Source organism: Vanessa atalanta, chromosome 18 (assembly GCF_905147765.1).
Source record: "Vanessa atalanta chromosome 18, ilVanAtal1.2, whole genome shotgun sequence".
NCBI classification, from domain to species: domain Eukaryota; kingdom Metazoa; phylum Arthropoda; class Insecta; order Lepidoptera; family Nymphalidae; genus Vanessa; species Vanessa atalanta.
The window spans coordinates 7507354-7532269 of NC_061888.1; the positions used below are offsets into that span (position 1 = coordinate 7507354).

A 24916-nucleotide genomic window follows, 5' to 3' on the forward strand; every position below is an offset into this window, starting at 1 on the left:
CTGTATAAAGTGTGTGTAAACGTTTTATTTAAAATTTATTAGTATATGAAGTTGTCACCTCATTTTGCAGGTACATATTTGGAATTGTATATAGGTATTTTAATTAAATGGAATTTCTATTTTTTTATAGTTTAGGTTGGCGGACGAGCATATGGGCCCATATGCTCGTCCGCCAACCTATTCTACCGACCTATACAACCTATACTACCCGATGGTAAGGGGTCACCACCTCCTATAGACAATGGTGCTGTAAGAAATGTTAACCATTCCTTACATCGCTAATGCGCCACCAACCTTGGGAACTAAGATGTTATGTCCCTTTTGCCTGTAGTTACACTGGCTCACTCACCCTTCAAACCGGAACATAACAATACTGATTATTGTTGTTTGGCGGTAGAATATCTGATGAGTGGGTGGTACCTACCCAGACGGGCTTGCACAAAGCCCTACCAACATTAATTCTAATTGCCGATTTCCCCACAATGATACCGTACTAGCAATACTTATATGGTTTATTTACTTTACAAGTAATATTGCCTGAAATTACAAAAAATACTTTTTTTTTAATTGTTTTGTTTTAATGACACGCATACATACCCTTTAAGGATTTTTATATAAAACGTTAAAATTTATTAATTGGATTTGCGATACGTATTTAAAAAATAAATTATCGTTAATTTGAAGAACTGATATCGTTTATGCGGACGTCGATTTGTAGCGTTCTGTGTTTTAAAATGCACGCCAATTGTGCAAACGCGATGTAGTCTGAACGTAAATGAAATTATCTCCGCGACGCGAATGTTTAGTTTGCTGTTTTACAAAAACATAACCTATTTGGTTACTTTCTTAACATTAATAATATTTCGCACATTCGGTCTAAATTTTCCTAACTAATATACACACATACAAAATAAAGCGTGAACCATATCATATTGCGTGATTTGTACAAATGCAAAAAAGAGCGTATTTACATGTGTTATCGTCAGGGTTACGGAAAGACATACCTAACACCTCTATCCCTATATGGTTCCCCCAACACTATACTCACGAGCAGGCAAATCTGCGGACCGAAACCAGTTTCATTATAATAATGTTAGTCCCGGCTTTTTATTACTTGTAATTTGCCGACGGACTGGTTTATCTTGATGGTAGGTATAGGTATCTTTATGGATACCCTTGGGTAGGTACTAGGTATCACACATTCAGCATATATTCTACCGTCAAACGGTCATATTTCATATAGTTGTTTTCCGGTGAATGATCCAGTATAACTGCATTCACAGGGGGCTTAACATCTTAGGTCGCAAGGTTGGTGGGGTATTGGAGATGTTAGAAATGGTTTATATTTCTTACATCGCCAATGTCTACGAGGGGTTGTGGTCACTTACCATCAAGTAGCTCCTCTGACGTCTTTTCTTTTCTTTTATTATGGAGGTAAGCAAATTACATTAGCGCTATAAAAAATATTAACCATTCACTAGCCTTGGTAACTGAAAAGTTATGTCTCTTACGCCTGTAGTTACACTGACTCACTCTCATCCAAACACAAGTTAAGTAATGCTAGCTTGATATTTAATAAGTTCCCCCACCACCAACTAAGACACGGTCAAGCAGACATTCTAAGATAATATCAATATAAAATAACTAAATTTAAGATTGTTTTACAACAAAAGAAATATTACTTCCTTTAGAAGGTACTTTAGTGAGGTGAGACTTTGGAATAATGAATTTACCGTCTGAAATCCGGAAATCTCTAACACTCGCTGTCTTTAAACCAGCCATGAGAAAGCATCTGCGAGATAATACAATTAACTTGGACATTGATCTGAGCTATTATATATTTTTTCGTATTTATTTATTTTAAACATATTATTTATTTTTATATTAAATTGTTAAATAGAAAGAATATTTAGGTTGACTCTTAAGAGATCCTCTTTGAGATAAGTCTATCCTTGTACACTATAACTTTAAATAGCTCTCAGTCTTTATAAAGAAACAAACATTCATTAAAATAAATACATCTAGATTCATTTGTTCTTCTGTCATATGTTTAAACGAATTGTATCGATATAGGAATGGAACACTTAACACAACGATCTTATTACTATCAAAGGATACCCTACTATATATCAATTTAGACACTCGTTGAACTGTAAATAAACTGTAAATATAGATGTCCAATCTTCCAATGAACAGTTTCCTGGATTTTTCTTTGACATATGATATTATGTCATTAGATAATTTATGGTGGTTAGAACGAGTGCATCTTAAACGATGATTTCGGGTTCAATCCCAGGCAGGCACCACTGAATTTTCATGTGCTTAATTTGTGTTTATAATTCATCTCGTGCTCGGCGGTGAAGGAAAACATCGTGAGAAATCCTGCATGTGGCTAATTTAAACGAAATTCTGCCACATTTGTATTCCACCAACCCGCATTGGAGCAGCGTGGTGGAATATGCTCCTAACCTTCTCCTCAAAGGGAGAGGAGGCCTTAGCCCAGCAGTGGGAAATTTACAGGCTGCTAATGTAAAATGTAATTTATGATTAAAATTTCGTTTGTATGTTGATGTCATTATAAAAAGTAAATAGTAATAGGCGTTCCCGATTTTAATAATTTAAATTAATAAGTACTCTTAATACTTCTTTGTACGGGAAAATAAAAAATTACAATTTTATTAAATACAACTTTACAATCTTTATAATGATATATTCCTGATTGATTTTGACGATGAAGGCCAATGAGATTTTGTTAAGAAGTCTTTAATATATTTGATAAGGGTCATTTTCAAAAGATAATACGAACTACGCTAAGATAAAGTGCAATCTGACACGACTTGAGACACAGACATCAGACATCAGATCAGAGTCAGATACATACATCACGTCATTCTGAGATTCTGAGGGATTGTATCATTGCCAGCTTCATAACTTCGGCTCGCTATTGAGTTATTCTGAATGAAATACCCCAACAAGTTTTATTGTCTCGGGCTCGGTCTAGGATTCCAGATCCTTGTGATCTGCATCAGTATAAGATAGCCCAACAATCCCGCAACAATTACCATTTAGATAAATTGTTGTAGGTAAATAATATAATTATGTCTAGCTTTTGTAAAAAGTGCCCATTATCAGGACGGACGAACGGATTATTAAGCAGAAAGTCATGAACAAAATAATTAAATTGAACTACAAATATTGTGTTTGACCTAATATCATATAAATTATTGACCTTTGTTTTATAAGGATGTTTACACGAGTTGAAATCTAAGAATAAATATTAACAGATTCGACTTTTATCATAATATGTTAATTAGGTATGACAATAGATTATTATTTGTTATCGCAAAACTCTACTTTACACAAACAAAATAAACATAAGCAGGCATTTATTAATGTTATTATTAAGAAATATTGTAAAAAAATATACACAATAGATTAATTGTGAGCTATTTAACGATTGCAATGCCATCTCTTGTTGGAAAGCTAAATATAATTTAATACTAGTACTGCCCTCTTGTAGTGTTTCGGTAGACTACGTCATGATGTTTTTGGGCAAATTATATTTATTGTTTAAAATAAATGGCAAAATATCAATATAAAATTTTCTTAATATAAAAACTTTCACCTCAATAATTTTTGAAATATATATTTTTATATAAAATTTTTACAACTTAATAGAATAAGATACGGGATATATTTTTAATACCCGTTGTATTTAAAAAGAGGAACTTTACTGGGTTCTTACTTTCTTCTCGTTATACTACTTTCTGAAATAGTGGTCGAATTAAAATATTGACGATTCAAAAAGTAAAAACTCTTTTATTGTAAAGTTTACATGAATAAAATACATTTGATTTGACTTCCATGCAATCAAAATTATCATCTCATTCAATTCTTACAAAAAAGGGGTATTTGAATGGTATAAAACATATCTATTTAAGTATCATCAAATAGGTTGACTAGCAAAAATTTTAAAAACTTAATTTAGATGCAATTTGCATTAGAATATCCAAAGTAAGATCCAATCCAATAAGGTTTGGAGGAGATGACTTACTGAGAAGATTTGGAACTTTATTTCTCTGCTTCAGTTCATATATGGTGGAATTTAAAAGAAATTCCACTCACACAGGATTTCTCATGATATTTTCTTTCACCGACAAACACGAGATGAGTTATGGACACAAATAAAAATTCTATGGTGCTTGTCCGTAATAACTTGTTCTAGCTACTGGGTCGCTTTGGCTCACCTCTTACTCACTCTGGCTTTATGGGTGTAAAATATACCCGCGGATTCAACTGGGTGCATTTTACAGCGGCAAAGTATACCGCCAAAAATTAATAATCTTAAATAAATTATAAATAAATTTGACTTCCAAAAATCAATTTGATGCAATGCTATGGGATATGACAAACCAACAAATAAATATAATATAAGTCAATATATAATGACGGTAATATAAAATAAAAACAAAAAATATGTAGTTTAATGTTTTATTGTAAACTTACATTATATGTAATTAGTCTTAACATTATATGCAAAATGCACACACCAATCAAAAATAAATCATATTTTTCTTATATTCAAATGAAAACGAGACAGTGTTAATTTTAATATATGTCATGTCGTTTAGAGATTTCTATAAATAATCGAGATTTTGAGACGTTGTTCCCGCGTCCAAAATATTGATTAAATTAAAAAATATATAATATTCATAATTATGATTAGATTAAATTAAGTAATGACAAAAAATATTTTAGTTTAAGACCCGTTGTCACGATTTTGTTATATGAATTAAATTAAATAATGGCAACATATTTTTAATTTATTTAATGGCACATATTATTTTGAATTTCGAATGTTTATTTCAAGATTTGTAATATTTTCAACATGCTTAGTAAGTGTGATTTATGTAAATATGTGTTAGAACTCTAATTTATTTATAATTAATTATATTCTATTTTCATAATTGTATTAGTTGGTTCTCTTGATTGAATGTCAACTTTAAAATATATCAATAATTTAAGGCACTATTTATTCACATTTGTGGTTTTATTACTTATTAAGCATTGATTTAAAGTAATTCTTTACATAATGCATCATATGGTGATTTTTTAAAATTATCTTTTAAAAATACTTTAATATTCCATCACATAATACATTTTAAAATATATCTTCTAGTCAGGAATCCAATTCGGTAAATTGCCTAAACTCTGGATCAGAAAATAGTAACAAAGTTCATGCAGGCAGACACAGACTAAAAAATGCTTATTTTCACCAATATATTTAATATATATATTTTAAAAAATCACCAGCATATGACTCAATAGTTCAATTCGAGGGGAATATCTATTTCAAACTAATCTTGTGCCATTATTGCACTTTCACTATGAAATGAACAAAATATTTAACACCAAAAATAAAATTATCAAACATAATCTTAATAATAATTTCAAATGAAAATCCTTATTCAACTACCAAATCAAACTCATCAATGTCTTCACACATTGAATTAAAACCGGCTGCCCAGGCTTCAACTTCTTTTTCCTGAAATTGTTAAAATTATAAATTAATAAAAAAATATAGAATTAGAAGAATGTGTATATATAAAATTGGTATGTATATTTATATAAAAATCTTTTTTTCTTAAATAATCTTTTATTTGTTGTTATTGCAATTAAAAACCCATTACCTTTCCACTTAAATTTAATATTTCTATACAGGTAATATTTTATTTTTTTAAATAATTAAAGACGAGAATAATGATGTCGTCCTGATGAACCAACCAGCCAATTACCCAGATCATACCATGGTGCACAATTGTGTTCACAGACACATGTGCACTCTCTATTTTCTCACTCTTTCAGTTTGATAGGATAGTAAATGTGACATGACTGGAATGAGTTGAGGAGAGAGGCGGAGAGGCGGAGAGGCGGAGAGGCGGAGAGGCGGAGAGGCGGAGAGGCGGAGAGGCGGATAGGCGCAGCTCCAGGCTTTACGTGCTTCCCAAAGCTCGGGAGTGTACAGACTTACAACTACCAGATTACAGGCCGTTACTTAGAATTTTTAGACAGAAAAACTTAACCATATTCTATAGGCTTGACCTGGGGTTTAAGCCCAGGGGATAACTTACCAGGACCCTTGGGGTCTGAGATGTAACCACTAAATCAACAAATCAGTTTAATCAATACATGACTAGGTTGAAAGTCAGGACTAATTTCATGATGTTTCCATTGTTATGACGTAACAAACCAACATAGTTTTACACATACATATAACACTAGTTTTTTCTGACATCTTTAATAGTAAACCAGTTTACAGAAAATATTAATTTACACACAATTAAACACCTAAACCTTTCTCAGAAAATCATATAAAAATCCATTATGTTTTTGAATTTATCACATTTAGACAGTGAGGCAGACACAGAGACAAACAAATGTGATAAGGGTCTTTGTTTTATGTTTTTTTTTTTTTTTTATGGTATAGGGGGCAAACGAGCAGGAGGCTCACCTGATGGAAAGCGACTACCACCGCCCATGGACATCTGCAACACCAGGGGGGTTACAGGTGCGTTGCCGGCCTTTAAGAAATAAGTACGCTCTTTTCTTGAAGGTTCCCAAGTCGTATCGGTTCGGAAAAACCGCCGGCGAAAGCTGGTTCCACAGAGTGGTTGTGCGAGGCAGAAAATGCCTTAAAAATCGCGCTGTTGTGGATTTACGGACATCTAAGTGGTGTGGGTGAAATTTAGAATTTTGTCGAGATGTCCGAAGATGGAATTCAGCTGCCGGGATTAATCCAAACAATTCCTCGGAACACTCCCCGTGGAAAATTCGGTAGAAGATGCAGAGTGATCCAACATCTCTACGCAACGCCAAAGGATCGAGCAGATCAGAAAGGGCTTGATCGTCGATAATTCGAGCTGCTCTACGTTGGATACGGTCAAATGGAAGGAGCTGGTACTGGGGAGCACCCGCCCAGAGGTGAGAGCAGTACTCCATGTGAGGCCGAATTTGCGCCTTATATAGTCTTAGGCGATGGGCCGACGTGAAATACTGTCTTGCCTTGCTGAGCACACCAAGCTTTTTTGATGCCAATTTGGCTTTGCCTTCCAGTTGACCGCGGAACTGAACGAGGCTCGAAACATCAACGCCAAGTATTCCGATACTAGCTGTGGCGGCTAACAGAATGTTCTCGAATCGTGGAGATACGACGAATGGTGTTTTTTTAGCGGTTAACGCGCAAACTTGCGTCTTTTTGGGGTTGAAATGGACTAGGTTTAGCCGGCCCCAGTTCGAGACTTCGTTTAACGAAGACTCGATTTCAGACACAAGTTTGTTCCGGTTTTCTTCGACGTTTTCCCGAGAAATATTAGCACGGCCGGTGTATGAGGTGTCAACGGTACTGTCGTCTGCATAGCAGTGAATGTTCCTGATTTGCAACAAGTCATTGATATGCAGAAGAAACAGAGTGGGTGACAGAACGCAGCCTTGTGGAACACCAGCGTTGACGAATTTTTGGTCGGAGCATGCACCGTCGACAACGACCTTGATGCTCCGATCTGCCAAAAAGCTGGTAATCCAACTGCATAATTTCCCGGGAAGCCCATAGGAAGGAAGCTTCGAAAGAAGCGCTTTGTGCCATACGCGATCGAAGGCCTTCGCTATGTCCAGACTGGCTGCTAATGCCTCCCCCTTGCTCTCAACTGCTTCCGCCCATTTATGAGTAAGGTAAACTAGAGGATCACCGGCTGAGCGACCTCGACGGAAACCGTACTGGCGGTCACTAATCAGCTGGTACTCCTCTAGATACCACAGGAGCTGACAGTTTACAATGGACTCCATTACCTTGGAGAACAAGGGGGTGATGGCTATAGGCCTATAATTGGACGGGTCTGAGCGGTTACCCTTTTTGGGAATCGGATGCACTAAAGCAGTCTTCCAGGAGATCGGGACGACGCCTAATGCGTAAGATTGCCGGAAAAGACGCGTTAAGACCGGTGCCAACTCGGGAGCACATGTCCGTAGCACAATTGGAGGGATGCCATCGGGTCCACTCGACTTATGAATGTCCAAGGAAAAAAGTGCTTTTCGAACTGCACTTTGACGGAATTTAACCTCCGGCATCGTGGTATCATATCGCGGTATTGTTGGTGGTGAATTTCCTTGGTCATCCAGGGTCGAATTCGATGCGAAGAGAGAGCCTAAAAGATCAGCTTTCTCTTTCGCGGTATGGGCCAATGACTCACCGTCCTTGTGCAGAGATGGAAAAGAAGGCTGACAGAAATTCCCAAGAACAGCTTTAGCGAGAGACCAGAACGCACGTGTTCCTGAAGGGAGACGCACCAGTCTCTCGCCAATTCTGCCAATGTACTCCGTCTTCGCCTTAGCAATCACATTTTTGAAGGACCTAGAGGCAGAGTTATATTCCTTTCTGAATGCGCTGGTCTTTACATCACGAGACGCTGATGCGTTAGCCCAGTCATGGTAACGTTCCCATTTTCGGCGTGAGGCCGTTTTGCAGAAACGACCAAACCAGGGCTGGGACTTGCCACCGATGGGCACCGCAGAAAACGGAATGAACAGTTCCATACCCTGAAGCACCACATCGGCAACAGAGTCGGCAATAATGCTCGGATCATCCAGCGAGAAACAAACCTGCCCCCATGGGTAGGAGGCAAAGAAGGACCGCATCCCATCCCAATCCGCTGACTTGTAGTGCCACACGCGGCGGCAGCCCATGAAACGAGGTCGTGAGTACCGCATAAACGGAACTGTACTCCGAACGAGACAGTGGTCCGACGAGCCCAGAGGGGGATCGACGATAACCTGATAGCTATCCGGATGAGAAGTCAGCAGAAGGTCCAACAGGGAAGGTGTATGATCCTCCACGTCCGGTATTCGCGTTGGCGAGGTGACCAGTTGTGTCAAATCATATGCTAAAGCGAAGTCGAGAACAGATCTACCCGCATGATCAGTAGTACGTGATCCAAGCCATTCGGCATGGTGATATGTATGATGTATGAGTGTATTTCTTATATTCGCTTTAGCTGATGTAATAACAACCAAACCAAAGATATTAAAAAAATAAGATTAATTTTATCAAATTAGGTCAAATGCTATACATATATATATAATGCTATATATATATGTGATTGATTACATAATAGCAAGATACATTACCTCTTTCTTAGACAATTTCTGTTTGTTTGTTTTCTTCTTTTTAATAACCTTCTTAGGTTTCATAGATGGTAACCTAAATGACAGGTCATCCAAATCTTCATCACTCGAAGCTTGGTCAATATCACATAAGGGATCACTGTTGTTATCCATTGTAGATGATTTGTTAAATGCAACCTTCTTTGATTTACCATAACTTTTGCGATTTGCCTGAAATAATTGTTAAAATAAAATTTACTAGTACGTATTTGACTGATAATGTTATTATTTGATCTAAATTCATAGATTCCTGAAGTTTAACTAAAGTGTTAAGGTATTAATATAGAAACAAATATTTTATAATGTAGTCATTAATAAAAAACATATACAATTATGCACTATTTATGTATAGCTCATTAAAAATTAGTAAACTCCAACAAGTATTATGTTTTTCTTTTGCAAAAATGGTTAAATATGTATAATAGTATATAATTAAAGATGTTTTATTACCTTCTGGTGATGTATAAATTCTATATCTTCAAACAAATGTACTGATTCCGAGTCTTCATTCTCCAAATTATCAGGCAATACTGGCTCCACAACATTAGTGCTTTCAATATTACAATCAACAGCCACTTCTGGAAAAACTGGTGGTTCTGTTGCCGACTTCATTGTATCAAACATTTTATTTACAACATCAGAACTTTGAATTGGCTTAGATTTAGCGGCAACTGGTATTATTGCCCTCATAGGACCTTTTTGAGTATTAAGTTCTTGTAAAATTCCCCTTGTTCGTGATCTCAAAGACCTAGCTTTATTTTTCTTTTTAGGGGAAATATTCTCTTGATCTTCACTTTCATTGAAACCAAAGTATGTTAGATTTTTATCTGTCTTCTTTTTCTTGTCTTTCGGAGTCGCAGCATTTTTATCATTGTCTTGAACATCTGAACTCTCTGTTTCATTAGATGTACTACTGGAATTATTACTCTTGGCAAGTGAATCCTCTTTATTGGGAGTTAGGCTATTTACTTTTGATAATTCAATAGCATTCACAACAGGCTGTTTCTTTTGATTAGGTGTAGCTATGGATGTATTTGTTACATCTTCAAACAGGGAATTTGCTTTCACTGGTGTTGATTTGGACTTTTTCTTCTTATTTGCACTCTTTTCTACAACTTCTTTAATAAAAGAAATAATGCTAGTTTGCCTCAAGTTTGGAGTACTTGGAACAATTTCAGGCAGTGATTGATTTGCTTCTGCCACCATACCTGTGTAGACATATTTCTTTTTTGTATCATTGAAGTTGATAAAAGAGCTTTCCACAGCCGGTGTCATATTGGGCTTAACATAAGTGTTTACCTGCCATTTTATAGGTAAATTACCAAATTCCACTCGCCAAGGGCTAGCTAATGGATGTCTTATTGACACATTCATGCTACTGCTTGCAGCAGGTTGTTCATCAAAGAAACTGATATCATCTTGTAAATTAAGGGGGTCATTGACATTAGGTACATTGACACTTTCATTTTTATTAATGGGCTCTGCAGGAGTTTGTTGTGCAGGCGAGTTTACGGGTGAGTAATCAAGATTAAAATCATCTTCAGGTTGCATATCCATAGCAATGTCCTCCACTCTAACAGAATTATAATTTTTCTCATTAACAATACTCTCTTCCGTATCTGTATTTGTATGGGGCACTGTGTTATTGATGATAGTTTGATTGTTATGATCAATACAGGGTTTTGTTGAATTTAATTGTGCAACTGATGTTACAGTGCAGGGTTTTGAGGAAACATTATTTTTTAAAGTAGCGAGGGCTTTAGCTAAATTCTTGTCATAATTGCTTTTGATGGTAATTTTGGGCTTTGTTGGCTTCTTGGCAACAGTTTTTTTCTTTTTTTTCTTAGCTGGAGGTGGTTCTTCTTGGGGGTCATATGTAAATTCATAAATATCAAGTTTGCTAGAATCTCTTTTGAGTGTTTTTTTATTATCTCCTAAAACTCTTAATGAGTTATTCTTACCAGTATTATGACTGGTTTGTTTTGTCTTTGATAGAAGGGGTGATTTTTTCGGAGAAGGTTGAGGTTTTTCTTTCTTTTGCTTTGCATTCTTTGCATTGTTATTAGAGTCTGCTGTTGGTTTTTTATTAAAAAAATCTTTTATAGTCTTCGGTTTTTGTGTTTCAATTGATTGGTTAAGTGGTGATGATTTATTCTTTACACTTGTGGTATTCTTAGCTAATACTTTAGTAACTTGTTTTGTTTTATTAGCTAAAGGAGTACTAGCATTAATAGGCTGGACGGGTATAAACTTGTTCGGACTAATGGAATGATCATCGAATTTACTGGGTAGCCTACAAATTCTTTTTGGACGATTTTTAAATAAACTTGTATCAAGTACTCTGATCGGTGTTTTCAATGGAGATAATACGACAACTGGTATCTTTTTAACTTGATTCGGTGCCTTTCTAATAGGGGAAGTTTTACTTAATTCTAAGGCGCCTTGATTTGATTGGGAAATGGCATTTGTTGATACATTGCTCAATATATTATTTTCTTTAAATCGTTTAGGTAGTCGTCTCTCTCGACGTGGTCTCTCAGAATTAAGTTCAGTTTTACTTTGTGATCTTTTAATTGAAGTAACTTTTACACTTACAGGCTGTTTTTCGGCAGTGAGTATAGAAGCATTGTCGTCTGATGCCGAGTTAGTTTTATCAGCTAAAGCCCTTCGAGGAGGTTTTATCACTTTATCCGATTTTCGCACCCTTTTAGTATTAAATACGCATGTGTTCTCCTTTAAAGCTTTTCCAGCTTTAGCTGTCCGAGTCTTGGGTGGCATGACAAGTTTTTTCACGTATAGCAAGTCTAAACACGATACATCACTTAAATAAATAATATAAAGGTCAATCACATGAGTAACTCCAATATTAAAGTTATGCTTGTCTCAGTAACACTTCTTGTAAGAATAGAAATCATAAAAATAAATACTCGTAAGCTTCTTTACAATTTTCGCTCGTTTTTTCATGGTTTGACAACAAAAACGATGTCATAATTTTTTTGACAATTCGAAGATTATGTAGTGTCTGGGTTCTTATTATTTGGTTAAAATAAAAAATATAAAATAAGAATATTTAACTAGTACTTTATTTGACTTAAAATAAATATAATTTACCATTTATTGAACTATATTTTATGCGATTATTAATAATACAATATGAGATGTTTGTCATGTAATTCGATTTTTAATCAAATTAAATGATAAATTACTAATGGCAGCACAAAATTTGAATATGTCGTTGGTTAGCCCAACCGCTAGCCGTTGTAATTTGAAAGTTTTGGTATATGTTGTGATCGTGATGCTATATTTTTTCTGTTGCGTTAATTATAAATTTATAAAATATAAATTAATTTAGTTTCAAAAGTTCTATAATTTTAAGTACAAACAATAAATTTGTTATTGTCAGTCACTGATGGTGAGTATTATTTGTTTCATTTAAAAAATACCTTTCAGAAGTTAATACGTCAGAAAATTAATACAATCCTTTTTGCAGCAAACGTTTTCACTCTGGCCAGAAAGAAAAAAATAGTAGTGGCTAAACAAAAATCTTGTCAGTTTCCCTAATGGTTATAATAAGGATATGAATAATATATGAGCTTGTGAAACAGTGGCCTAATTTAAACAAGCTGAGGGACGTTAAAATTTATCCAAAATGGTTGACGGGGAGACCAATAAAGGTACCATTGATACGGTGCAAGTTGCGCTAAGAATTAGGCCTTTGATGCGAACAGAGACTGAGAGAGGGTGTGACGAATGCATTGACGTAGTACCTGGAGAACAACAGGTGCAGATCAAAGACCTAGCTTTCACATACAACTATGTGTTCCCTCAACATATCACGCAACAGGAATTTTATGATACTGCAGTTAAATGCCTTATTGGGAAGCTGTTTCAAGGTAAATGAAACACATTAACAATTATGTATTTAATACACAAAAGAAAGAGTTCAGCGACATTACATTATTATATTTTTATCCTAAGAAATTAACCTTGATAATTATTGAAACATGTAACTTATAGTTATTTAAATAAACAAATAGCAATATTTTTGTATTATGTATAATTTAGACAGTAAGCCTATCTATAAAATACTGTCACAAAATGAAACTAACATAGATCACAATAAGGAAATGTTTGCTAATGTTGAATAACAAAATAGTCCATTGATATTATACTTAAACCTCACCAAGTACACAGAAATACCACATCATATAATTTTATTATTCCATATAAGATTCTGCAAGCACAATAGGTGAAAGGTTTGTTAACTCTTTAGTCATCATGTCATATAGTTAATTTTGTATTTATAATATTAATACTAGTAACATAAAAATATTGTATGGTAATTTTAAAAGCAACAAAAACATATTTCTTATAACATTTTTATAATACATGGCATTATAGTGGGAGTTAGTTGCTCATGCTGACTTTAATTTACTTCCCAATTGCAGTGCTACCTATTGAAAAATCTGAATCATCAAATAAACAATTCCATCAAAATCGGTCCAATTGTATACACTCCTTATTTGTTAATACTCCTTCCATTTAAATATACAGAAGATTTATAAATGTTCAAAAATTTTTAAAATTTTTATTTTTTGGTTTCAGTTTAATTTTAGGAGTTGGTCTGCATGGCTTAGTCCTTTGGCAGCCTTTTTCCTTTCTTAAGGTTCAAGCTTGCTTTACATAAAATTTTATCACATTTTCAGTGGTTTAAAAGCGCAATAGTTAGACATACAGAGCTACTTTCGCATTTATGATATTGATGTTTTTTAATCCCATTTTTGTCATTATTTTCAGGTTATAATGTGACAATACTGGCCTATGGACAGACTGGTTCTGGTAAAACATACACTATGGGCACAAATTATTCAGGATCGGATGGTGACTTTACTAAACTAGGTATTATTATTTATTTAAAACATGTTTCTCCTTTAGTTAGTTACTGTGTTATTATTTTAAAGCATAAGTGATTCAAGACAGGGTTTAAAAACAATTTAGTAATTTATCATGTACTTAATTATAATTATTAATCTTATCCTCTTTGGTGCAGAAAAACAAATGTGACCTGCACATGTCTACCCACCAATCTGCTCGGTGTACTGCTTTTCCATATATTATTGGGTCATTTCACTTATGAAACCATCGTAAATGAAGAATTTCTTTACATCTGTTCATCTATCAATATCTATGATAGATGAACAAAACAATAAAACAGTAGGAGAATTTAAAATTATATTACATTTTTATTTTGTAGGTGTAATCCCTCAAGCTGTGGCTGATATATTTGACTTTATTGAGGCACATGAAGATAAGTTCATATTTAAAGTGAATGTTTCCTTCATGGAACTTTATCAGGAACAATGTTACGACTTACTATCTGGAAAAGAGAGAGGTCATAGTATTATAGAAATAAGGGAGGATATAAACAAAGGAGTTATTTTACCAGGTATTTTATTGTATTTATTCATATTTATTTAGTAAATATCTACCTTACAAGTATAAGAAATTAGTGTGATACTGACACACAGAATATATCAGATTCCTTCTATAAATAATATACAAGAAGTAAATTATTCAAATTCCTTAAGAATTTACTACGCCCAGAATATTAATTTTCTTTATTTTTTAGGTATCACTGAGCTTCCCGTGTCGTCAACAATGGAAACGATGACGGTGTTAGAGCGCGGGTCAGCAGGCCGCGTGACCGGCTCCACCGCCATGAACCAGGCCTCCAGCAGGAGTCATGCCGTCTTCACTATCGTCATCGCTAAAGAGAGCAGGAGTGATAAGTATGTTTGTTATTTAAGAAGCTTAGCCAACTTATAATTTTACATGTTTCCATTGGCTCAGGAATCCTGTGAGCTGAGATAGTTTACCAAACAGAACACGTAGATAGATCGCGAATTCGTAGAAAAATTTGTGCATAGGGCTCATTGCATTTATGTTGTGAATAAAGTAAGCTGAGCTCTGAAAGAAAACATTTAAACAACTACTAGGCAACATACACACTGTTTCGGTTTTTCACAATCATTAATTGAAGCATAAATGAATTCTTATCAGTATTCTTGTCTTAGAAACATAGCTACTACTTCAAAGTTCCATCTCGTGGATCTTGCTGGTTCAGAACGAATTAAGAAGACAAAGGCAAGTGGTGAGCGCTTGAAAGAAGGTGTCAAGATCAACCAAGGGTTACTTGCACTAGGAAATGTTATATCTGCTCTTGGGGATGGCACCAACAGAAGCTTCATTAGTTACAGAGATAGCAAACTTACAAGATTATTACAAGGTGAGGTTTTAGCAGTTTAATAACATAATCATGAAACCTATCTAAGTCAATATTTCTCTTATTTTTTTTTTTTATGGAATAAATAAATGGGAATATACTGGTTGATGCTCTTTGTGCAAATAATAATAATTAATATTCTGTATCATTACATAGTATAAAACAAAGTCGGTTACTGTTGTCTGTCCCTGTGTATGCTTAGATCTTTAAAATTAGACAATGGGTATTGATGCGGTTTCTTTAGATAGATTGATTCAAGAGGAAGGTTTATATGAATAATACATGTACAAAATAGTAGAGAAATGCTGATAGTTTTAGAGGTTTCTAAAGTGATATCGTAAATAAACACATTTTTTTTTTTTTTAAATTGCAAACGCTGACTGAACCCTAAGAGATAGATCAAAACATTGTAGTACAGTATGGTATACCTTAAAAAGATCTTCAAAAAAGTCCGCGATGGTATAATTATGTCTATCTCTTAGGGATAGCGCACACTAACTATTTTTTATCCTTTACTTTTTACGAGAAATAATAGCTTATTTTCGAAGCGATTTAAGCAATACAACATTAATCCTTATACAATTAAGTTCCTTAAATACATTGTGCATTTAATATAGATCAATATGGCCCTTATGATATAGATATTATGATTTAAATTGCAGGGAAATAGTGGTTTGTATTGTCTAATGACAAAAAAGCTGTGAATGTTGTAAGACATTCTGTAGTATATTTAGTATCAGCATTGCACCCGTGCGAAGCCGGGGCAAGTCGCTAGTTAATGAATATAAGCTTGTAAGCTGAATGAGACAGTGTCCATATAAGAACAAGTGACATATTACCTTAAACTTAACTTTTATTTACAAATGCCGATAAGGGACAAAATGTTTTAGTTACAATTAACTAGTTCCATGTCTGCGCTCCTATTAAATAAAATAATAACAAATCATATATAAGTGCAATGAAAGCTTGATAAATATTTACATTTCAATAGACAGCCTGGGTGGTAACTCGCTGACGTTGATGGTGGCGTGTGTGAGCCCGGCCGACTACAACCTGGACGAGACGGTGTCCACGCTGCGCTACGCGGACCGCGCGAGGCGCATCCGCAACAAGCCCATTATCAACCAGGACGCAAAGGCCGCGGAGATCGTCAGGTAATTAGCTTCGAAGCATATGTTATCTGGCACATACAATTAGTAGTACATCAACTATGCGTTAGATGGACAATAAGAGAGACATGTGGAGTCAGCTCTTTATGTATCGCACATATCATCAGCAAATATTTTGTTTGCATGACCATATTAAAAAAGAGAGTCTGTTTTAAACATTATATTTTACTGTCAGTATCAATTGTGTCTAATAAGTGTTTCCCATTTAATCCATAGAAATAGGAGAAATATTGACTTAGATAGGTTTTATGAGCCGAGATGGCCCAGTGGTTAGAACGCGTGCATCTTAACCGATGATTTCGGGTTCAATCCCAGGCAGGCACCACTGTATTTTCATGTGCTTAATTTGTGTTTATAATTCATCTCGTGCGTGGCGGTGAAGGAAAACATCGTGAGGAAACCTGCATGTGTCTAATTTCAATGAAATTTTGCTACATGTGTATTCCGCCAACCCGCATTGGAGCAGCGTGGTGGAATATGCTGCAAACCTTCTCCTCAAAGGGAGAGGAGGCCTTTAGCCCAGCAATGGGAAAATTTACAGGCTGCTAATGCTAATGCTAATAAGTGTTTATGCAGATTTGTATGAGTAAATGTTTTCTTTATAACTCAATTATTCTGACAGGTTAAACAACTTAGTTAATGAACTTCGACTTCAATTAGTTGGAAAGCTTCCTACAATTAGTGAACAAAACAATGAACAACTACAAGAACAGCTAGATAGAGAGAAGGCAAGGTATGCTGAACTGCTCAAGAAACACAAACAAGTCACAGAACACTTAAGCAACATGTTGGTAGAAAATACGAATTTATGCGAAAAAGCACTTTTAGCAGAAGCAGCTAAGGAGAAAATAGAACGTAAATTGAATGAATTGACGGAACAATGCAATCAAACTATAGACAATATAAACACAACAGACTTTTCTCAAGATGACAATGGACATAAATCAACTGTGGTTGATTATCTAAAAGAAATTAAAACTAAGTTAGAGGACTTGCAATCAGTGAATTTGAAGACGAATGAAGAATTGATAGATCATGAGATTAAATTGTCGTTTGTCAAAGAGGATGTGGATGGTGAGAAGGTGGACGAAGAGATCATATTGAATGAAGATCAGGCTGTCATGGAGGAAGAAAAGAGGGCAATGGGACAGGTACTTAACAAATGTATTAATTATTATATCTATAAGTAAATGTAAATGTTATTTAGTTTAATTGATGGTTCAGCCCCAATGGAATATAAATAATCTAATAAACTGAGCAGGGTTGGTGTATTCAGGTCACACTCTATTCCTGCATATTCTCTCATAATATGATTGGTGCCAAATCCGAAATCACCGAAAAGTATTAAGGGACAAGCTTTACATGCTTTCTGAGGCACAGAAGTATATCGCACTTCTAAATGTAATATTGTGAATTTTGTTTTTACGGAAAAATAACTTTCTGACCAATTGGTCCAAATTATCTACAAGCTAGCCACTAGATCAACAATGCAAGCTTAGTTTTACCAAGATGAAATTATTGATGTTTTTTCACATACATACATTTTTTACAATTTTATAGGTGGCACTTAACCAAGAATTGCAAGAGTTGAATCGTGCAATGGCTATTAAGGCGTCCGTAGTCCAAGCTATTCTGGCCAACAACAAGGAGATGCTGGACAGCCACAACAATCTGCGCGAGAATGAGGATAAGATATCTAAGTTGGAGAAAGAGAGAGATGAACTCTTGCAACAATTGAAACAGACTAAGGTATGTGTCTAAAACCATTAAACCATAACATTATGATCATGATGTACTATCTATACGTCCTGACTTTGTATGGGTTTAATAAGTATTATGTTCCATGCTATTTTTAACCAATGATGTATAAACATTCATTGAATGATCTATTTGCCACTACCAGCTTCAATTGCAAAGTGTTTGAAACAACATTGATTTGACTGTTTAAAAAAAAACTATAACCTCTTTAATTTTAGTATGTTAGTATGATTACAACTTAAAATTTCCAGTTTTCAGTACCAAAACTTTTCTGTCTCAACAAATATCTCATACTGTGTTAAGATTGAATTAAAAGAATTGTTGATATTTGTAAAATGTTTTATTTTCTAATTATTACGCTAAATTTTGTAGACCAAAGACCCATCACACGAAGAACGTCGCACAAAGGTATCGACCTTAGAATCTGAAATAACAGACTTGAAGAAGAAATGCCAACAGCAGGCCAATATCATCAAGATGAAGGAAAAGAACGAGGCTAAGATAGCTTCGCTTAACGCCGAACTTCAGGCCATGAAAGCTACTAAGGTATTATAGTAAAAATTAAGTAAGAACAAATTTGTGCATGGTCTGTAAATTTGATACTTCTGATCAAGATTTATTTGATTATTTGATCTTATCTTGATAAAAGATACCAGGAATATGAGTGTAAAATATATGTATGTATATGTATGTATAGTATTTTGTCGTAACATTTTATGTATTCATGACTATATCTCGTATTTTGTTGCTCTTTTCTCTGAGCTTTTCATAATTATTATTTTTTAAATATCTTTATAAGTATGGAACACGATGAAGAATTTATTTTGTTTTCTTAGTCTAAACATATTTTATTCTATTAGGTAAAAATAATTCGTCAAATGCGTGAGGAGAGCGAGAAATTCCGCAAGTGGAAGCTGGACAACGAGCGCGCTATGCTGCGCCTGCGCAACGAGGACCGCAAGCGAGCCACCGCCATGGCCAAGATGGAGTCGCTGCACGCCAAGCAGCAGAATGTGCTCAAGAGGAAGATGGAGGAGGCGGTCGCAGTTAACAAGAGACTGAAGGTTTGCGTCTTTTTATATGTTTATAGTCCAACTAATTTCTAGTTTCTAGTTCTAAAAAATTTCAACACCATTCTAATACATTATTTATTTGTAGAAACAGTTTTGTACGACGACAACGACTTTAAAAAAAAATATTCGAATATGATCAAGTATTACGCTGCCCAAAGTACAATAATTTACTTGTAATATAATAAAAACTATACAGCGTCTTGAGTTCGATTGCTACAAAGATTCATTAATACGCGCGATCACCCTTGCTTTTTCGGTCATCATTTATTCTTCAAGGCTCCCAAAGTTGTTCAGTCAAAATATAAACTTCCTAACTTTAAATTAATTTGTGTAAGCTTTGGAGAGGAAAGTGATTGGTCACTTGTCAAATAGTATTCTTCTTTCTAGGAAGCGTTGGATCGACAGAAGCAAACGGCTATGAAACGCAACGCAAAGGGCAGCGTGAAGGCCGGCGCCGTCCAGCAGTACATCGAGCAGGAGTTGGAGGTGCATCTCAGCATCGTGGAGGCGGAGAAGTCGCTCGAGGAACTCATGGAGTACAGGTGTGCATGCCACAGAATTGTGTTTAAATATTTACAAAATATATTACTATTGTTAACAATGTTGTTTGTCAGTTTGAATAATGAGGTAGCTAGTGTAATTTCAGGCACAAGGGACATAACACCTTGGATTCTGTGGGTGGCTGTGCATTGACGGTTATAGTTATAAAAAAATATCAATAGGTGTTTAAAAACAAATAGCAAAATATAAATATTGGTATTTGTTTTGAAAAATCATGAGACCCATTGTATTCCATAATAATAATAATAATATCCCTTAACTGTTGAAAGTTAAGCTTAAAAATAAATCAGGTTCTTTTGGTACACTCTAAATCAGGTTACTTTTAAATTCTCATGAGATACCTGCAGAGCAAAATTATATCAGATGTTTAAGAAAAACATTAATCCACAGGGCATGGATAACAGAGCAAATAGAAACTCTACGCAACAGCACCGATGATCAAAATAATAGGAAGAAGATTGCGGAACTCGAAGATGATCTAGCTCTTCGGAAAGCTCAGATATCTGACCTACAACAGAAGATCTTAACCGCTGATCAAGGTGAGTTACGATAGCATGTTTGTTTTTGTTTGTATTATATTTTTTTGATAGTATAATATCGCTGGTTTCTGTAGACAGAAATTACTTAATATATAATAATATTTTACAGAAAACAAATCTCGCACCCAGTGGGATAACATTCAATCGATGCTAGAAGCTAAGGTCGCCTTGAAATGTCTCTTCGAACTGCTAGTCGACGCTAAGCGAGAACTTCAGAGCCAAAGCGAAAAGGGATATCAAGCGAGATATGAAGAGATCAAAGAATCTTACGACAGGTTAATGGTAGAGTTTGAGAATAGCAAGACTGAATTTGAACAACAACTTTCCTCTATCAAGGTGCAAAATGAACAAAAGGTTGGTATCAAACTTCTTTTTTATGTTAATATTTTATAATTATTGTCTTTTTATATTTAAAACAACGATTTTTTAATACGATTTGGGTTGTGCACAGTATCAATATTCAACTCAGTGGATACTAGATATAAGAAAATACACAGGGTGATTAAAAGATATATTAATTTTGTCATAACTACGTGACGCTTTAACTACTTACTCGATCATCTGTCATGATCATCGATATGAATTTTGAATATCATATCAGGTGTACAAAAAAGGTTATATGGTAACACCTGACCGCCCCTCAAAGGAGCGTGATATACAAACGTATAGCATAATATTGTTATTGGCAATCTTAACTTCGCAATAATACATTCACATAAATATAATAATAAATAATTGTTACAGCTAAGTGCATTGGTAGCCCTTCAAAGAGGTGTTATCGGCCGGGGTGATAGAAGTGAAGCGTGCAAAAATCTACAAAATGTAATACAGTACCAACAGGACCGTCTTGAACAAGTGGAGCAGGAGAATGTAAGTTGATGCAATAATTATATTATTTTTAGAATCGTTGATATCATCATCATCATGAACTATTCTTATTTATTAATTTAAAATACATATACATAGTGAATTTAATTTAAAATTAATTTACAGAAGAGACTAGCAGATGAACTAGAAGAATTACGGTGCGCGGGTAAAAAAGCCAAGAAACGGGGTAAGAAAGAAAATAATGGGGATTCTGTGAAGAAGGTTGAATACGTGGAACCGACTGATGAGGAAGATGATGAATTCGAAGACAGGGATAAGGATCCCGATTGGAGGGCCACCCCACTTTTCAAGCGCATACAGGTAAGAATGTGATGAAAAATAATTGATTTGTTGCTGTTAAATGGATGACTTGAGACATTTAATTTGGTCCTTTAAATCTAACAGAGATAGGTGATAATTAATTAAACAAAAATATGATAAGCAAATATATAGTATATTTTCAGAATTATATTTAAATTAATATTGGTACAGAGAAATTGAGAACTAAATCATCATTTAAAAAAAACCTCTGCCTACTCTTTATCCTTCTAAATCTACTGTCTCGTCCAAGATCGAAATGACGCACCGAACGGTATTCAGCTTACTTATCACTAAGCGCGTGCGCGTGCGCAGGCGCAGCGCTCGCGCCTGACGATGAACTTCTCTGCGGAGGCGGCGGACGCGAGCGCGGCGCGCGCGCCCAAGCGCGGCAGCGACGGCGCGCCGCACTGCACGTGTCGCGGCAGCTGCTCCACCAAGATGTGCGGCTGCGTCAAGTCCGAGCTGGGCTGCGGCTCGGCGTGCCGCTGCCAGCCCGCGCTCTGCAAGAACCGCCGCCTGTCGTCCGACGACGACAAGGAGAACAACGTGAGTTCTGCTTCTCTGTTACGCTCTCGTGTCCGATGTGTTGTTTACGCAGGCACGCCTGCACTATGACATCTGCACGAATTGCACGAAAGGGAAACACATGTATATTTTTATATTCTCATATTTCCAATTCTTATGAAAACAATGAAACTTGAAACACAAAAAAAATTTACATTCTGTTGACAAAAAGAGGAAAGCTGCTGAACAGTTGTGTTTTTGATTATTTTTGTATAGTTTACTTGTACTTTTATTAGCTATATTTATATTAGGCTGATGACTGACCCGTCCGTTTTCGCACTGGTCCAGTCTATTAATAATGAAAATTATATTATAAATATATAATATAATTTGATAGACAAAATTGTAGCTTTTTTTCATTAACTTCAGAGATACAAACAAACCTGTCTATAATATTGTAGAAGTTTTACTGTAATGAATAATAATAATGTTTGTTATTTTCATATGTTTATTTTAAATTGTTTCAGCCATCTAGCACAGAATACTCATTAGATTCAACTCCGTCGTCATCCTACTTCGACAAACGGTAAACAACATTATATGTAATAAAATACTATTAATTAATTGAAATTGTTCAATAAATCACACAAAAATGTGTAGTTTTGAAACGTCACAGGAATTGGACCAAGTAACAAATAGATTAACCGAGGATAGAATAAAAGTAATACCTGATAAAACTCAAATTCCGCGTACATTGCGTCCACTGTCCGAGAGACGGCCCCAAGCCGACAGTCGCACGCAGAAATGGATGTTAGCACTATTACTATACAACACTTGTGTCGCTCCCATGTCTTCGTATTGCGCGAGCAGCGTGTTCCAGTACGGAATGGACGTTGCCAAATATAACGTGATATCGTCCATCTTCAAATATTTATTGAGAGAGGTTAATTGATTAAAATACGGTTTTGCGGACTATGCTCTTACGAAATTATAAAAATATATCGTTTATTTTATACGAAATCCATAAAATACAGACAATAATTCTCGACCAGATATATTAAATATTTATTTCTATTTCAAGGCATAACGACAAATATACATTTTATAAGAACATATCTGGAATTTGGCACATTTTTAAAAGGAGGGAAACTATTTAAATTTTCTGTGTAAGTGCATAGTTCTGCAAGGCTTTGTATCATATTTTATAGTTCACGCCATTAATCTGAAGTATTCGTAGTTGAAACGTTTATTAGTTATTAATTTAGATTGTAGCGTTGCAGAACTATGGCTATAGTTGATTTGCAATCTTTATCGTAGAAAGAAGTGGTTCTAGATGTTTCGGTAAAAATAGATATTGATTTATTTTTTTATAATTTTCCTCTATTTGGGTAAAATAATTATGTATTCATTAATAAATATATCATTATAGAGATCACCTTGACGCTACGTATGTCAAGAAAAAGAAAAGTTATTTTTTTCCACACGATGCGGCAAATGGCGACGTCAAAAATAGCCAAGTTAAGGTAACTGTTGTATTTGGGTTTTTGTTTAATAATATTTTTATAATTTTATTTAAATTTTACTATGTACGTAAGAAATTTGTATGTATGTAAGAAAGTAACAGTCTTTAAATTTCTAACTGCTGGGCTAATGCCTTCTCTGCCTTGGGCCCCTCAACCCGGAATGGGGCCAATTAGCTCCAAAACCTTCTCCTCGATAAAAGAAGGATACCTTAGCCTCCTTTCCTGTTTAAATAATTTATTTTTATATATCAATTTAAATAGTATATTTTATTCCATAATTTGAAATTTGATCACATTCTTATTTCTGTGTTCACTGTCAACGAAATTCTGGCAATCTACATTGAGACATTAAAATAATTCTTTTTTTTCCAGACTGATTAAATTATCGCCCGACACCCGCTGCTTGGAGCGTATTGTACCTCGCGTTTGCATCCAAGTAATATTCATAAGGATTAAAATAATGTGCCTTTCGTATTATATAAATTTGTACAATGTATTAGGTTTAAAATTGAACTATGCAGTGATGGTATCTGAACAAATTGTGTGTAATCTACTATCGTTGGTATATTCAAATTAATGGAGTAGATCTCTAAATAAAGTTATATTTATTAACTAATTATAGTTTTATTGATCCTTATCTTTTAATTTCTTAAATACGAATTTAGGATATTAAAAGGTTACTTTAATAATTTGTCATCAAAAATATATAAAGATCAATGATAACGCAATAAAATCCTTATTTTGCAAAAAACTTGAGATGATGTTATTCCTCTGGTGTTTTAAAGATTCGAGGACTCGGAACGTGTCATAAGTTTTATTCATTTACAGAGTACCAATTTCAGTTAATCAAGTCCTATGTCGATAGTATTTATTATCTTATTTTAAGTTTCTTTTAAGTTTTTAGTACATAAATATATCAAGGTATCTATTTAATGAAAAGTAAGGAAATAGGCTTAATAGTTTCCAATCTGTTAAGACTGAAAGTTAGCATAGAAATGCAAAATTTTGCATCAACGTGGTACATATTGACTTATTAGTGAGCCTTCCATTAATATAGAATGTCTAGTAACTGTTTCGATTCGAAATTTTCTTGTTTACTGTA

At 34.6% G+C, this 24916-nt stretch overlaps 2 protein-coding genes across 3 annotated transcripts; one reads left to right on the top strand and one right to left on the bottom strand.

Moving 5' to 3' along the window:
* Positions 1–4869: 4869 nt before the first annotated feature.
* Positions 4870–12178, bottom strand: LOC125070878. The gene is made up of 3 exons (XM_047680878.1): positions 9667–12178; positions 9181–9387; positions 4870–5545 (listed from the first exon to the last, which is right to left on the bottom strand). The coding sequence occupies exons 1-3, from the start codon at positions 11992–11994 to the stop codon at positions 5465–5467; spliced, it is 2616 nt and encodes an 871-aa protein (XP_047536834.1). The 5' UTR covers positions 11995–12178; the 3' UTR covers positions 4870–5464.
* Positions 12179–12455: 277 nt separating this feature from the next.
* On the top strand, positions 12456–24430 carry LOC125070877 (chromosome-associated kinesin KIF4). 2 transcript variants are annotated; one of them, XM_047680876.1, is made up of 21 exons: positions 12456–12628; positions 12707–13109; positions 14014–14115; positions 14471–14662; positions 14846–15005; positions 15291–15502; positions 16491–16653; positions 17291–17819; positions 18229–18417; positions 18799–18972; positions 19287–19490; positions 19887–20041; positions 20451–20599; positions 20709–20953; positions 21344–21469; positions 21593–21787; positions 22100–22333; positions 22819–22877; positions 22952–23234; positions 23721–23814; positions 24187–24430. In XM_047680876.1, the coding sequence occupies exons 2-20, from the start codon at positions 12866–12868 to the stop codon at positions 23730–23732; spliced, it is 3627 nt and encodes a 1208-aa protein (XP_047536832.1). In that variant the 5' UTR covers positions 12456–12628; positions 12707–12865; the 3' UTR covers positions 23733–23814; positions 24187–24430. The 2 variants fall into 2 exon arrangements, with proteins under 2 accessions (XP_047536832.1, XP_047536833.1); XM_047680877.1 differs by lacking the exon at positions 22952–23234.
* The last annotated feature ends 486 nt before the right edge of the window (positions 24431–24916 follow it).

Coding starts and splice junctions, on each gene's coding strand:
- LOC125070878 (XM_047680878.1), bottom strand. CDS start 11,994: ATGCCACCCAAGACTCGGACAGCTAAAGCTGGAAAAGCTTTAAAGGAG. Junction 9,388..9,666: donor AATTTATACATCACCAGAAG/GTAATAAAACAT, acceptor CAATTATTTCAG/GCAAATCGCAAAAGTTATGG. Junction 5,546..9,180: donor AGAAATTGTCTAAGAAAGAG/GTAATGTATCTT, acceptor TAACAATTTCAG/GAAAAAGAAGTTGAAGCCTG.
- LOC125070877 (XM_047680876.1), top strand. CDS start 12,866: ATGGTTGACGGGGAGACCAATAAAGGTACCATTGATACGGTGCAAGTT. Junction 17,820..18,228: donor AAAAGAGGGCAATGGGACAG/GTACTTAACAAA, acceptor ACAATTTTATAG/GTGGCACTTAACCAAGAATT. Junction 22,334..22,818: donor ACGACGACAAGGAGAACAAC/GTGAGTTCTGCT, acceptor AAATTGTTTCAG/CCATCTAGCACAGAATACTC.